Source organism: Capricornis sumatraensis, chromosome 1, assembly GCF_032405125.1.
Source record: "Capricornis sumatraensis isolate serow.1 chromosome 1, serow.2, whole genome shotgun sequence".
Classification (NCBI taxonomy): domain Eukaryota; kingdom Metazoa; phylum Chordata; class Mammalia; order Artiodactyla; family Bovidae; genus Capricornis; species Capricornis sumatraensis.
Window position 1 is genome coordinate 18,719,387 of NC_091069.1, and position 15,375 is coordinate 18,734,761.

Consider the following 15,375-nt stretch of genomic DNA (forward strand, 5'->3'; position numbering starts at 1 on the left):
CAAAAGTAGTAAATCGTACTTTTTTCTTAGATGAGGGCATGTAGTACTTGTCCTTGTAGTACTTCTAAAACACTCTTAAAGAAAGTCAGAGCTACAACGATTTTGTTTTAAAATGCTAAGACAATGCTAAGACTCTAAAGTATTAATAGCCTACTTTAATATGACATGGCATATTAAAGCTTGTGTCTACTAAGCATGACACAGTTGATAACAGCAGACTAGGTCCAGAAAAGTGGAAACACAGGTGCCCATAAGTGTTTCCAAACTCGGATAAAAATTTTATAACTTGAACGTTTTAAAAATAACTTCATGATTCACATGACCAAGGTTGCGGTATTTACCTGCAATGAGTTTCTGAGGGCAAACAAGCAGTTCTCAAGAGAACTGAACTTCCAGACTGTGCTCACATGTTCAAGTGTGTTTTATTTTGAATTCAGAGTTTTTCAGTAAACCTGGCACGCAGCAAACCTTTCTTGACTGAGTGCTGTGGCACGTGGTTGGGACACTTTCTTGAATAAGTGAACATGCAGTGCGAGCTGGGCTTGAACCCGGGTAAAGGCAGGGCTGCGGTCTGACTCCGCAGCATCAAGCAAGGCCCCTGGCCTTTCTGAGCAAGATCATGAAGGCACCAGCCCAGTTTGCATCCAGATCCTCCTGTATGTGTTAAATGAGCTATTAAAGGAAAGCACCTGTAATTTCTGAAGCTCTTGTTATAGGTGGAGCTGTTCCTACATAATTGCTTCAGCTCTGTGCTGAGCAGAGCTTGGCATCAGCGCATAGTATGTGCTCTATGCTGGCATTATTAGCATCTTTGACATACAGACGTGTGAATTAAGACTGTCCCCCATGTGGCACTAGACTGTCCCCTTTGCTGATACAACCTGGTTGCTGGTGGGTGTGGTCAGTGTCCAGGGACCCATGACCGCTAGAGGGCACTGTGTCCTATTCTACACAGACCTGTCCCTTGGGAGTATTGATTAAATGAATGGAAGAATGGGCAGGTGGAGCTGTAGGAAGAAGGGGAATAGATACGTGCATGTGTGCACCGTGTGTGACTTGTGTGTGTACTTAGTCGCTCAGTCGTGTCCGACTCTTTGTGACCCCATGGACTATAGCCCACCAGGCTCCTCTGTCCATGGGATTCTCCAGGCAAGAATACTGGCGTGGGTTGCCATACCCTCCTCCAGAGGATCTTCCTGACCCAGGAATCGAACCCAGGTCTCCTGCATTGCAGGCGGATTCTTTACCATCTGAGCCACTGGTGGTAGTTAATGATGGATGAGGGTTCTCACTGCACCTAGGATCCCGCTACATGGTGCATCAAAACTCCATGTTGAGTAGTAACTATACAAGAACAAAGTTCTGACCCTGGCCCCCTCCTTACAAGCTTCTGTGTTCCTCGCTGTCTTTGGCAGATCCTACGTGGCTCTCCACCAACCTTGGCATTCTGACCTGCATCGAGTGTTCTGGGATCCACAGAGAGCTGGGGGTCCACTACTCCAGGATGCAATCCCTGACGTTAGACGTGTTAGGAACGTCCGAACTGCTGGTAAGCTTTAGGTCCCTTGATTTTGGAATTTTGGAGTGAACACAGATGAGCTGAATGTGAGGTTTCCGTTTTGGGCTCCTAAAATTCCCCTGGGCCTGGTAGCTGTTGATATTGCCAAGTACATTTGGGTAATTAGAAACTCACGGGTAATCCCTCCTCCTCAGCTACTAGAGGTTGAGGGTTGCAAAGCTTTATTCTTAAATGACTAAAATGGAAGTGAACTCATAAAGGAGCGTGGAGACTGGTGTGAGTGTTGGCAGAGTCCGATTCACCCCAGGCATTGAGAGGACACGGAGTCCAAAGCCCAGAGACAGGAAAGACTCCTTCTCCAGAGACGTCAGCCAGATTCTGCTGAGTCTGCGGTCACTACCTGGCTCAAGCCTCGGGTAGACTTTTGCTCTGCCCCTTATTGTTTGCCTTTTGGGAGAGCTAATGATACTTGCTTCTACTGCCTGTATAACAAACCAAAAAAAAACCCTCTCATTCTTGGTTCAACGATACACATAGCCATGCACTATAGATCACTAATAGAGGTTGAAGCATTTTCTGTGAAGTGACTTTCAGAGCCTGGAGACTGTGGTCCCAGCAGGGGAGCAAGTGCTTTGGGGGCACCTAAAGCATGAGCTCTTTGGAGTATTTTCAAAGTCTGTAACTGCTGATTAGAAGGCAGTATTTGAAGTTCTTTGTTGAGATGGCCAAGCATTGGACAGTAAATATTAAGAGGATATTGATTACCATTGATTTTAATGTCAAGAGCAATAGTCTTGGCAGAAAATCAATTGCTGTGGTCAGTAGACCTCTCGAGGGGCCATAAGTCTTATTGATGACCATTCTGGAACTGACGTGTCTGAACTTGTAATGCATTTTGAACTATCTTGTCAAACAAATCCTTCTTGTCTTTCCAAGGAATTGCTTTATGGTCTTCAAAGACAAAGCTGGGAGAAACTACAGTGGGTTCTGGTAGCCCAGTTAGTAGCATCACTGATTAATTGAAGTTTAAAACTAAGCTATATCCTTGGCAAGACCCAAGCAGTGTATTCTTTGTTACATAGTACGGTTATTGTTAATGTCATAATGCATACAGGCTCCATCATAGATCTGTGTGTGCAGGCAGTGTCCTGGGTAACTGGAGACAGCGTAGACATGAAACATTGGTAACTGGAGACAGCGTAGACATGAAACATTGGTAACTGGGGACAGCATAGACGTGAAACCCTCCCGTGTGTTTTCATTGAGCACTGCTAAACCAGGGTAGCTGCTATACAGCCCTTGTTGTTCAGCTACTCAGTCATGTCCAACTCTTTGCAACCTAGTGATTAAAAAAAAAAGTAGAAAAAAGAAACAGTGAGAAGTGTTAACTGGTTTATGTTGAGGTTTAATTGCTGATTTTGCATGAGGCACTTTGCAAAGCACTCTGTGTGTATTAGTTCATTTGCTCTTCAACGCCGTGGCCTTGGTATATTATCCCCATTTTACAGAAGAGGAACTGAGGCTTAGAATGTTGTAACAAGCCCAAGGTTATGTGTTATCCACACACCAGGTCTGGAGTGGGGGCCTCTTTAGTCAGAGCTCACACTCAACCCCCGAGGACTCACCCCAGGGGGAGTACATAAACCTCACTGCAGCCCCTCCGTATCCCCCTCCCCATCCCTGGCAGTGTCTACAGCCAGCTGTCTGGGAGGCAAAGACGTCCTGCTTCGTAGTCTGCTCAGTCACATGATGTAAACACTCCCACTGGGGCCATCTTCAGGGCACCGTGTGAGTCACTGAATGAGCCGTGAGAGAGAGATTTGGTCACACACATACAGTAAGCTCACCCCACAAAAACACTGTTGTTGCAAGTATCTTCAAAAATAGAATAGTAAGATGTAGTAAAATCAGAAGTGATGAGTTTTGAGGACTGTTTTGTTTTTAGTATAATTTTTGTATTAAAGCCACGCCGTACTGGTTTCAGGATCTTAGTTCCCTGATCAGGGATCAAACCTGGGTTCCCGGCAATGGAAAATGTGGAGTCCTAACCACCGGACCAGCAGGGAATTCCTTAGTATAGTTTATTTGATTGTGAGTTTATAGAATGTAATTTTTAATAATGACTGTTTAACAGCTGAGCTCGTATAAGCTGGTGGGAGCCTGATACCAGCACATCTGTTACACCTGCTTAAACACGTCTCAGAAATTTATCTGATGGTCTGCATGAGACTGTTGCCTACTGCAGAGGGAAGCGCCAAAGAGGGCTGGAAGGAAAATGTTTCCGTCTCAATGAAAGGAGGGGGTGACTTCTGATCCCTGGCTCAGAGCTTCCTTCCTGTCTCTCAGAGCCTCATCTATGTAATCTCTCAGGCGTTTATAATCTGACCAACTCAGCCATTATGGAGAAATCCAGGCAGAGGCTGCTTAACTGACAGCTGCAACTATTTCTGATGTCTAATCTCTGCCTAAACTCCCTTATCTAAGCCTCTTTTCCTCCATGATTATCAGAAAAACAAAGGGGAGAGGCCCAAGTCATGTGGGGTTTATTCCCACCCGTTCTTTGTCCTGAACTCCAGCCACTCAGCAGGAGGAGGAAGTCTCCCCGCCTCTCATCCCAACCCGGTTACTGCGAGCGTGACCCCATGCCCAGACCCTTACTCCTCAGGTGTAGAGTGTGTCAGGTGTTAGTAACACTTGTAAAGCACGAGAATTTCAAGCCTTTTTAAAGCACCCGGTTATTTTGTTTAGACAGATGCTGCCTGAACAAAAGATCTCCTGAAGGCTTGACTCACACACATCCTGTGTGTGAATGTATGTGTTTAGAATTCCACCTGGTGCATAGTAAGAACTATCAAGTATTGTCATCTCCTCCTCCAGAAGGCTTGGAACAAAATCCTCCCAGAAGAATGATCCGCGTGTCATAAACGTGTGAATCCTCCAACTGGACCAGCTGCTCCCTTGTGAGCTTTTCAGGTTCACAGAGCCGTGGTGTCAGGGTCCTGGGCTGGTGTGTTCATCGGAGTGTGTCTTCTGGGGTCGCGCATGGTAACTAGACTCTCTGAAAGAGATACGAGGGTGAACTGGAGGAGGACTTGCCGGCGTGTCCGAGGCTGCAGCCTGCCCCGAGCCAGGGTCCCAGCCCCACACGGGGGATGCTGTGACATGAGACACAACCTGGTGGAGACAGCAGAGACATGAGCAGGCAGCTTCGTTTCCTGTCGGCATTGTGTTCTGAACAGACAGATGCTCACCCCGTAAAATGCCGCCCCTATCCCCCCGAATGGCCTCAGCGTAGCCCTCATGATGGAAGTCTTTAATTGTCTAAATTGTCTTGCAAACAGCTTCCCCTGATGTGGTGCTTCACCATTTCTTTTTAAGTTTGTTTTTGTTTCAAGCACGCTGGAGTCCCATGTTTAGTCAAGCGGTTTTAGCGGCATCCGTGAAGGTGGCTGGTTGGCAGTCATCTTTTCTTCCCTTTTCCTTCTCCTGGAATCACTTCTTATTCAGTGGAAGGAAACTGGGGTAATTGAAGTATTAATTTGATTAGTTCAGGGAAGCTGTGCCATCTTAACTGGAGTGTACCAGCTTAATACCCTTAGATGTTAAAGCAACTCTGCTTTCAGAAGGCCTCCTGAAAAGCGAAGATTTTAAAAAAGATAAATTTCCTCCTTAACACAGAAGATTATGATTTCAGCTCCGATTTTTAGATCCTTCATAGAACAGTATTGTTGGTATGAGACTCCTAGTTTCATATGATCAGTTTCACATTGTAAATGAAGTTACTAAAGAAAACTTCAGTGTTCTGTAATTGAATTTGAGTCAGTAATTTAAAGGGCTTCCCAGGTGGTGCTAATGGTAAAGTATTCACCTGCCAATGTAAGAGACATTAAGAGACACGAGTTTGATCCCTGGGTTGGGAAGGTCCCCTGGAGAAGCGAATGGCAGCCCACTCCAGTATTCTTGTTTGGAGAATCCCATGGACAGAGGAGCCTGGCGGGCTATAGTCCATGGAGTCGCAAAGAGTCAGACACAACTGAAGCGACATAGCATGTATCCACAGTAATTTAAAAATCATCTAACATCAGAGAATGGGGTCAGAAACCCCAGGAGCCCACAATCCTGATTCAAGCCCGTTTTGTGACCTTCTCATGCCTCCTTCTCCTGCGGTTATTAAATGTAAAGCAAATGAACTAACAGCTGGATCTGTGAGACAGGGGAGAGGAAAACCCTCAGAAACTGAGAGCCTCCTTACAGATGACACCGCTGTTTTGCTTGGGGCTGAAATGAAGCCATTCAGGCTACGAAGAGCAACAGGAAGTAGCAGCGGCAGCCCCCATTTACTGAGTGACTGTCATGCTGTAGACATCATCCCAGGTCCTTTGTCTTTTCTAGCCCGAACAAGAGCTCTGTTTTAAAAAGGTGGCTGAAAGGTTTATTCTTAAATCACAATTATGAACTTTTTAAAAACCACAAACCCTATCAGAAAAAATGGAGCACCCAAACCTAGACCTGTATGTAATGTATAGTTTCATTTGTCTTACTTACTAAGAAGTGTATTGTATACTTCATAAATATATCTAAAGTAGAAATTTTAAAGGCTCAGGAGAAACATACAATTTTTTTCAGAGTTTTTTTTTTGTGTGTGTTCCCTTCTTTGGAGGCAGCAATTTAGAGTTCACTGCTGTTTCTTAGCTCTGCCTACAAGGGTCAAGTTCTTTCACTTTCCCAAAGCATTTTTTGTCCATCTGTGTGCCATGCACTCCAAGCTTTCCAACCTTCTGGGACCTGCGGGGGCCCAGGAGATGACACCCCATTTTCCTGCGTTGATTTGGAACCGCTTGAGAGACTGAAGGTCTGATTCATTGTTGAAAATCGCTGCATCCGCTAACCTGGTTCCCACATGTTGGGGCAGCTGAATCCCAGACTTGGACTCGGGGCCCAGGCAGGGCCAGAGGGGCAGACCCACCCTACACTGTATCCTGAGGGTGTCCCAGGGGTGTCCGTCCTTCTGAGCCCCTCGGGCAGGGAGGTCTTTTCTCCCACTGTCCACTCCTCTCCTCCGGGGCAGAAGTACAGGAAGACAGAATGTCTCAGGAATGGTGACCCTCCACCTGGAAGCAAGAAAACGGTACTGGAGGCTCCCCGTCCTCACCCAAACTCTGGAAACCATCTCTAGAGAGAACCTACAGCCCCTTTCTGGCTCAGGGGCCCAAGAGGGTAGGTGCCCTGGGCCTCCAGGAACGTGTGACTCCCGGACCCCGTCCTCAGGTGCTTTGTGCATCAGGGAGACACAGTCCCAGGGCGTGGGGTCCAGTCCAGACCCCTGCTCTCCCACCATCCTGCTGTCTCCATTCCAGCATTGCTGGTTCAGCCCTCATTACAGGTCCCTTCCTTTGCTTTCTAGTTCACCTCTGTCTTGTTAGACTGAGCCCCGTGGAGCAGGCCTAGAGCCCAGCCTGCCCGAGGGCCCCATGTGTGTTCTGGCCATCCCTGAGGCTCAATTCCCTGACGACATGGCTTGTGAATGCCCTGGACCCCCCAGATCTGCTGGGGCCCTGTGTCCCCTCGATGAGGCCCCCTGTCCAGGGACAGTGCTCTGGGAGCAGAGGCTGTGTGGATCAGGGCTGGTTAACCCACCTTCCTGCTGCCCAGGCTCCTGCCCTATCCTGCTGGGCCCCCATCTTCTTGACATGACGCTGCACCCTCCATCTGCAAACACTGTGCTTTGGCTCCTGGTTCCAGAGGGCTCTCCCGCAAGCTGGACCATCCACTAGGACTCGACGAGGCTGTGAGGTGACCCATGGCCTGCGCTGGGCAGCTGTGATGCACAGCCTCACATGCACAGCCCAGTGGTGGCCCTCTGGACCAGCTGGCCCCTGTGAGCCGGCCAAGCCCAGCAGAAGGGAAGCAGCTCCCGATTCCTGGGAATCCTCCTCCTCCCCTCACCCTGTCCCGTCTGCCCACAGCCCACGGGGCTCCCGGGAGCGGCGCGGGGGTTCGTCCTATCACCCCCCTGAAGGCAGTTATGTTTGGCTGTGGGACGCTGTTGATGTTGAGCAGAGCGGTGGGGCCTTAGCAGGTGCCTGGCTCTAAACTGGGGCTCCGATACCGGGGTTCAGTCTAGATTCTCAATACGCCGCATCACCCACTGTGGCGTGCCACTCTGATCTTCAGCTTTGTCTCCGGAGACAGAGCAGTGAGGCACCTGGAGTTTTGCCACCAGAGACCCCAGGGTCAGGCTAGAGGCCCAGGCAGGGGCTCCTGAGAGCCTGGGGCTCAGGACATCCCGAACTTGGTTCACAAGGACTGGGAAGACTCAGAAAGCCTCCCCACCCCGATCATGAAGCTGGCGTGTTTCTCTGTCCTTCGCACCACCACCCTCACCCCCGACCCCCTCTCCATGTCATGTGACCTGCCACCAGGAAGCGTGGCCTTCTCCAACCCAGACCCCTTGGCTGTTCCTTCAGCCGTGCGCCTGAGAGAGGCTGTTCGGGCACAGCCCATTCACCTGTGTCCACGTGGTTCACTGAGGGCAGAAGCCCCAGAAGTGTCACTGCTCCCACTGTTGTCGTTTTCAGTGTGGAAATGGGAAATGAAAGTACTTGTTCACTGCAAAGCACTGGGCCTGGTGTTCCTGTTCAGTTTCTTTGTTTCATTAGATGCTGAAGAACCCAGTCTCCATCGGGTGTTGAGCAGGGTGCTGGGGGTGGGATGAATAAGTCCCTGTTCCTAAGACCCCAGTCACCCGATTTGCACTGGGCCCGGTGTTCACATTCGGTTTCTTTGTTTCGCTAGATGTTGAAGAATCCCACTTTGGCCAGGTGCTTAGCTGCGTGCTGGGGGTGGAACAAATAAGTCCCTGCTCCTAAGACCCCAGTCACTCCGGATATGCACATCCGTTCGGGAGTGTGCCAGGTGCCACGCTGCTGGGGTGGCCTGGCTGCCACCAGCCATGGTGTTTACGTGTTACCCACCGCCTCCAGCACAGAGCCTGTGTCAGTGAGCAGTGATGAAACCTGCTCGTTTCTAACTAGGTCAGGGGGTTGATTGGCAAGTGAGAACCTTACCTTGAAACAGACACATTTTCAGTGCTTTGGTGTATTGAATGCTTTCATGTAAAATCCCATTTTATCATTTGCAGGCTGGCAAGGTAGGTATCATCCCCATATTTCTATTAAAAACCTGAAGCTCAGGGAAGCCGCCTTGCCTGTGGTCACAAAGCTAGTAAATAGAACCATGATTGAATGCGAATCTTGGCTTCCTGGCCAGGTCCCCCCCTCGCTGGCAGGAGTAAAGGCTGTTAGATCTCTCAGCCAGAGCGCAGGTTCTTCTTGGGGTGGGAGGTTGGGGAAAGAATAGAAACTTGAGTTGAGCCGAGTTCCCGCTCCTCCCCGTCCATGGAGGCTTTCTGTCCAGGGGACGTTTTACAAGAGCCCTCTGTAACAGGCGCTCTTGTCTCTGGTTTATGGGTACCTCTGGGGTTTGGGTTTTGTCCAACTTCATTAAAGGCAAACCACTTTATTGCTCTATTTCTTAGCGACCATTAAATAAATCATCAGCTGTGTGAGTAGTGTGGAGCGGTAGAAGGTATTAATAATTGAGTGCACTGAAACAGACTTTTGTTTTTGCAGCTTGCCAAGAATATCGGGAACGCAGGCTTCAATGAAGTCATGGAGTGCTGTCTCCCCGCTGAGGACTCAGTCAAACCGAACCCAGGCAGCGACATGTACGTACGCAGCTGGCGGGGTCTCGCTCGCTGAACAAAGGTTGGCTTGCCCCGGGCCCGCAGAGGCAGGGGGCACAAGTCTGGTTGTATTGATGGTTGCTTCTTTAAGGAAGAAATCAGCCTGTGTTATGTGTAAAGTCTCTGCAACCCTTCTGGATGTCTAAGTGGAAATTTGATGTGGCAGTTTTTCTTAGAAGCCATAGGCAAGCAGATTTCCCTGGGTGTTGGGGGGGAACACTGAGTGTCTCCCTCTGTGTGGGCACAGCCTTGCCTCTGCCTCAGGGCAGGGTTGTCACCCTCCCACCTGAGTTCTATCTGAATTCTGAGCCGCTGAGAGGGTGGGTTGTCATAGATATGTGGTTATGTCTGGTCCTCAGAGCAAATGTCGAGTGTGTCATTCCCTTCAAAGAAATTTTTGTTTCTATTTTAACTGTTGACACAAAACCTGATGAGGACTCGTTTGTGCCTCGTCATGCACCCAGCTGGCCCACTGAGGCAGAGCTGATAGCAGGGGAATTTCCTACCAGTCTTACCGTATAAAACATAAACCACCCAGGCCACACACTGGTCCTCGAGAGAGGTGATGGGTGACCGGGGGTCAGGGCAGTGCCTGGCCTGCCCCCCAAGGCTCCAGCCCTGTTCTCCCTGGGTGGCCTGTCTGCTGCACCAGGCCTGGGATGGTTTACCCACTCTAGGGGGGCACAGTGAGGCAGATGGGGGTGGTCCCAGGCCAGTTCAGCATTTGAGTGGTATTATTGTTCAGTCTCTCAGTCGTGTCCAGCTCTTTGCAACCCCATGGACTACAGCACACCAGGCCTCCCAGTCCTCATCACCAGCTCCCGGAGCTTGCTCAAACTCGTGTCCATCGAGTCAGTGATGCCATCCAACCATCTCATCCTCTGTCGCCCCATTCTCCTCCTGCCTGAAATCTTTCTCAGCATCAGGGTCTTTTCCAGTGAGTCAGCTCTCTGCATCGGGTGCCCAAAGTTTTGGAGCTTCAGCATTAGTCCTTCCAGTGAATATTCAGGGTTGATTTCCAGTCAGAGTGTGTTGTGGCAGGAAAGGGGAAGTGAGAAATAACGTATTCAGGGACTTCCCTGGTGGTACAGTGAATAAGAATCCACCTGCCAATGCAGGAGACACAGGTTTGATCCCTGATTCTGTAAAATTCCACATGCCATGGAGCAGCTAAGCCTCTGCTCTGCAGCTACTCAAGCTGCCACATCCTGGAGCCCGTGCTCTGCAAGAAGAGGACCGACTGCAATGAGAAGCCCCCGCTCACCGCAATGAGAGGAAGCCTGTGTGCAGCAATGAAGATCCAGTACAACCAAAAAAAAAAGGAAGAAATAAATAATTAAAAAAAAGAAATATGTACTCAGAGAGAAGAGAAAATCCATTCACTGAGACAGCCGTCCCCTGGGAGTAACCAGCGCGAGAGCTGCTGGCAGGGCTCCCCCAGGTGTCAGGCGAGGACCCCTAGCAGTGGTGGGGAGAGGGTTTCATGCTGTGGGGGCGGGTCTTTGGAAGCCAAGGTCACAGGATCTGTGTTCTTTGCCCTTGGCAGAGGTGACTTCCCTCCAGGGAGGGAGCTTAGACAGACTAATGGAGGAGAAGGTATCAGGAGGTGAGCGTGGGTGGGGTTGGATTAGTGTCAGTCCTCGTCTGGGTCCTGGAGCAGATGGCGGTGGTGTGGCATTTCCTTGAGATTGCACGAGGTGTGATTTTAGATTCCAGGCACGGGACTTACTGAGTTGGTATCCTCTCCTAACGAGGATCTGAGTTCCAAGTCTGTATCCTTACCCAGACCTGGAGAGACAACAGGGAGGCGTAGAAACCTGCATCCTTGCCCACCATGGGAGCTGGGAGGGTTCGTCAGCTTCCCGGGGCCCTTTTCCTTTAATAGAAAGCAGAGGGACTGCCGTCCCCCTGCTCACAGAGCCGCTGGAACGAACATCGGGTGAGGGGGTCACTTACCTCGTGCTTGGTTGGTGTTGGCTGCCCTTGTTGCTCACTGTGGGCATGGGTGCTGAGAAGTTCGGGTCCTCTCGAGGCAGGTGTCCGTGGAGAGGTTCCTTGACGTGGGCTGACTGGGTTACGAGAAGGTCTGTTAGGACAGAGACGTCATGGTCGCCTGGGGCACTTCACTTACTGTCTCATAGACACCTGCTCTCACAGTGAAGGGCGTGGTCTCCTGAAACCCTGTAGTATTGATCCACTTTGAACAAAGTATAAGACGTGGTCACTGATTTCTTCCAAGTACCAGGGGTGCTTTATAAAAGCAGAGCATTTGTTTATTTGGGGGGGAAATGGTTCTAAAAGGTGAATCCTGTCTGCATGGGACTCTTGGATATAAATGTTCCATCTCCATTGAGACCTAGCCCCGGCCCCCAACCTTGGCACCAGTGAAAAAGATGTTTACTCCCCTCCTTTTTTTTTTTTTTTTTTTCAAAATGAGGGCAGATGACCAACGTGACAGCAAACTGGCACCCACGTGGATGCCCCCTCAGCTGAAACCAGTTGTGGGCGTAGCTCTGTTTTAAAGCATCTCATCCCATTTCACATTGTACCTAGGTGTCCACATACTTTTTTCTAATAAATCTCACCTTACTCATGTTTGCATGTTCTACCACAATATGTTGCTTGTGATGGGAAATATTCATACATAAACAATGAATCAGTGAGTCAGAGGTGAAGCTCTAGCTCGGTGACTACTTAGAGAAGCTACTATCTTACTTCCAGATTAAAAGGAGTGCACTGCTCCTGGCTTTATCTCAAAGCAGCACACCATCTGCAGATGAATCTGTTGAAAGGGAAGCCAGAGACCGTCTCGTGGCCTGTGAATCCCCAGATGGATTTGCGGGGGGTGCTGAGAGATATAAATAGGCAGGAAGCAGGGAGCTTCCTGCTCACAGAGGCCAGAATTGTTTCTCTCCTGTGATTCTGGGCGCTCACGCATGCCCTGTCCTTTGGAAGTATAAGAAGCCTCCCTCTCTGAACGCATGCCAAACACATTATTATTAAATTCATTGCTTTCCTCCAAAAGCCTTAACCTTTCCCAAAAAAAAGAGGGGGTGGAGGGATCACACTGGCAGAGTCAACTTCCACCCCAGGAATCCATGGGGCATGCCACACACATTATTATTAAATTCATTGCTTTCCTCCAAAAGCCTTAACCTTTCCCAAAAAAAGAGGGGGTGGAGGGGTCACACTGGCAGAGTCAACTTCCACCCCAGGAATCCATGGGGCCTGGTGTGGCCCAAACAGACCTGTACCTATGCTGGTGGAGGGACCACCTTCCAGGTTTGGGACCCAGAGCCTGGACAAGTGGATAAAACATTTAAAAAGTATAAGGTCCAGTTTAGCACTAGCCCCTTCCTGAGGGTTTGTAGTGATGCTGCCCCAAAGTGATTATTGGAGCCATCTAAGCCTTGACACCTGTCCAGCCCTGCCTCCTGTCATAAGAGACCTGTAGAGTTTCATCAGATGGGTTGTTAGTTTTGTCAAGCCAGGACAGTCACCAGGCAGCAGCCAGAGCATCTCTCTGGCCGGGAGCCCTTGCGAGGAGAGCTCAGTCCAGCGGAGCAGGGCGGCCCTCGGAGCTGCCAGGCTGCTGGAGGGCATGGGCTCACATTCACAACGCTGTTGCAAGGGTCAGATGGACAGCACAGCTCCACCCGACCTGTGGCCTGCAGTAATTGTCCCCCGTGGGGGACACATGTTAAATCCCCCAGCACAGTTCACGCAAGGCAGCGTCTATGGACACCTAGGTGCTGGTTTATTAGGTGAAGCTGGCAAAGTGTTGTGTGCCCCTGCTGGGATCCTGGAGTTGACCCACCCGGTCCTGAACCCTGGTGGGCTGCAGCAAGGACCCACGTGGGTCGACCTGGGGGCCTTGGTCCCTGACGATCATAGAAGCAGGTGCAGTGGGTGTAGTCCTGGTCCCAGGGTAGGAGCGAGTGGTCCCCCAGCCAGGAAGAGCCGGTGGGTTCCCCCAGCGCCTCTTCACTCCGTGCTGCCCTGGTTATTGCATACAGAATCCTGGGCCGAAGGCCTCAGTGTGCTGTCTCCGTCTCTGTGATCCCGCAGAGGCCTGTGAGCAGAGTCATCGGCTTGTGCACACCTCAACTGTGTGCTTTTGCACAGGATAAGGAGGTTTGAGTCGCTGGCCCAGAGTTACCAGGGTGGGGGTTGTGGGGGGGAACACCTTGATCCGTGCTGAATTTTTGTCTTTGGAATTTTTAACAATTTGGTTGACATATGACTCACGTACCATCATAGTTCACCCATGTAAAGTACAGTTCACTGGCTTCTGGTATATTCTCAGTTGTTATTCCGTCACCACAAGCAATTTTAGAACATTTTGTTCATCCCAGTACAAAGCCCTGTACCTGTTAACCATCCCCTACTCTGTCCCCTTATGCCCCCGCCTCCCCGTAACACCCCCTCCCCCCAGCCTGAGGCCACTGCTCCCCCGCTCCCTATCTCTACGCATTTCAGTGAGTGGAATAACACCATGTGTGGTCCTTAGGGTTGGCGTCTTTCATTTAGGATTTCAGGGTGTTTCCAGGGTTCGTCCATGTGAGTGCTTCATTGCTTTTGTGGCTGAGTTGTACTCTTGTTATGTGGACACCACGTCTTTTTTACCTGTTCCTCAGCTGATGGACCCTTATGACTTGGCTGTCGTGGGTGATTAGCGTTTACTGCCCCTCAAACACAGTGTCTAGGCTTTTATTGTTGCTGTTGCTGCTTGTTATGGCCCTTGGAGTGCTCAGTCCTCTGGACCAGGAGCCGCTGTTTTTCTTGCTCCGTCTTTCAAGTTCATCAGTACTTTCCAAGGTCCCAAGGACCTGCCAGGAGTGCGGCCAAGTGTCACCTCGTGTGCTTCACCCAGGCTGTGTGCATGTCACAGATAAGAAGATTTGGGGTCACATACTTGCCCAGGGTCACTTGACAGTCTACGGTGGGGGAGGATTTTGGCTCCCCTGGAGTTGCTGCTGCTCTCCGCTCCTTGGAGAGGTGGGGTCTGTGCCCGCAAGGCCGAGTTAAAGCCAGGAAATAGACCATGAGGATGGACAACTCATTTGATTTCATGGGGCACGTGGGGAACCTGGCTGCCAGGCATGGTGCCCACCAACAGGAAAACAGTCTTCCCTTGGAGTCTGCCAGTCCCCCTGACCCGGCTGCTTAGCCCTTAGACCCAGTCCTTGATACCCCCTGTCTTGGGTGTCCAGCCTCCTGAAAGTGCTAGAGGCAGAGTGGACGTGGGTGCTACAGGAGAGCCACATGCCGCCTGCCTCCTGCTCTGTAATTTTCTGCAGGTGCTGCTTTGTTACCATGTTGTTCAGTCGCCAAGTTGGGTCCAGCTCTTTGCCACCCCATGGACTGCAGCATGCCAGGCTTCCCTATCCTTCACCGTCTCCCAAAGTTTGTTCAAACTCAGGTCCATCGAGTCGGCGATGCCATCCAGCCATCTCATGCTCTGTCACCCTCTTCTCCTCCTGGCCCCAATCTTTCCCAACATCCGGATCTTTTCCAATGACTCAGCTGTTTGCATCTGGCGGCCAAAGTATGGAAGCTTCAGCATCAGTCCTTGTTACCATGAGGGGGTGGGATTATTTTTAACTCATTACAGATGAATGGATGTTACGACCCTTAATCATTTACAGGGCAGTTATGTTTGATTTCAGGAACGCAAGAAAGGACTACATCACTGCCAAGTACATTGAGAGGAAATACGCACGGAAAAAACACGCGGATAATGCGGCCAAACTTCACAGTCTTTGTGAAGCCGTGAAAACAAGAGACATTTTTGGATTACTTCAAGCATATGCTGACGGTGTGGATCTTACAGAAAAAATCCCACTGGCCAATGGACATGTAAGAAAGGACCTGTAAAAACAGAAAGGGTTGGGGGGGGTGTTGATGGGGAGTGACAAAGCAGTGTCATCAAAAGTGCTGACAGTGTCATGAAACACCCTGAGAGAAGAGGCAGTGAGTCCTGGGTGAGAGGAGATTTGTGGTTGATTCATCAGCCAAACTGTAGTGGCAGCTCTGGGAAGAGAGTCCATCCCCAAGGGAAGGAGGCCTAAGCTTCATTATGCTGATGATTCAGGGAGGGGGTCAGAAACCT

At 50.1% G+C, this 15,375-nt stretch overlaps 1 protein-coding gene across 1 annotated transcript in view; it reads left to right on the plus strand.

The window, feature by feature from the left end:
* Positions 1-15,375, plus strand: part of ASAP2 (ArfGAP with SH3 domain, ankyrin repeat and PH domain 2) — a 157,732-nt gene that overhangs the window by 121,660 nt on the left and 20,697 nt on the right. The window contains exons 15-17 of the mRNA XM_068983251.1: positions 1,416-1,549; positions 9,151-9,245; positions 14,933-15,122. Coding sequence (XP_068839352.1) covers positions 1,416-1,549; positions 9,151-9,245; positions 14,933-15,122 — 419 coding nt within the window. The remainder of the gene's footprint in view (positions 1-1,415; positions 1,550-9,150; positions 9,246-14,932; positions 15,123-15,375) is intronic.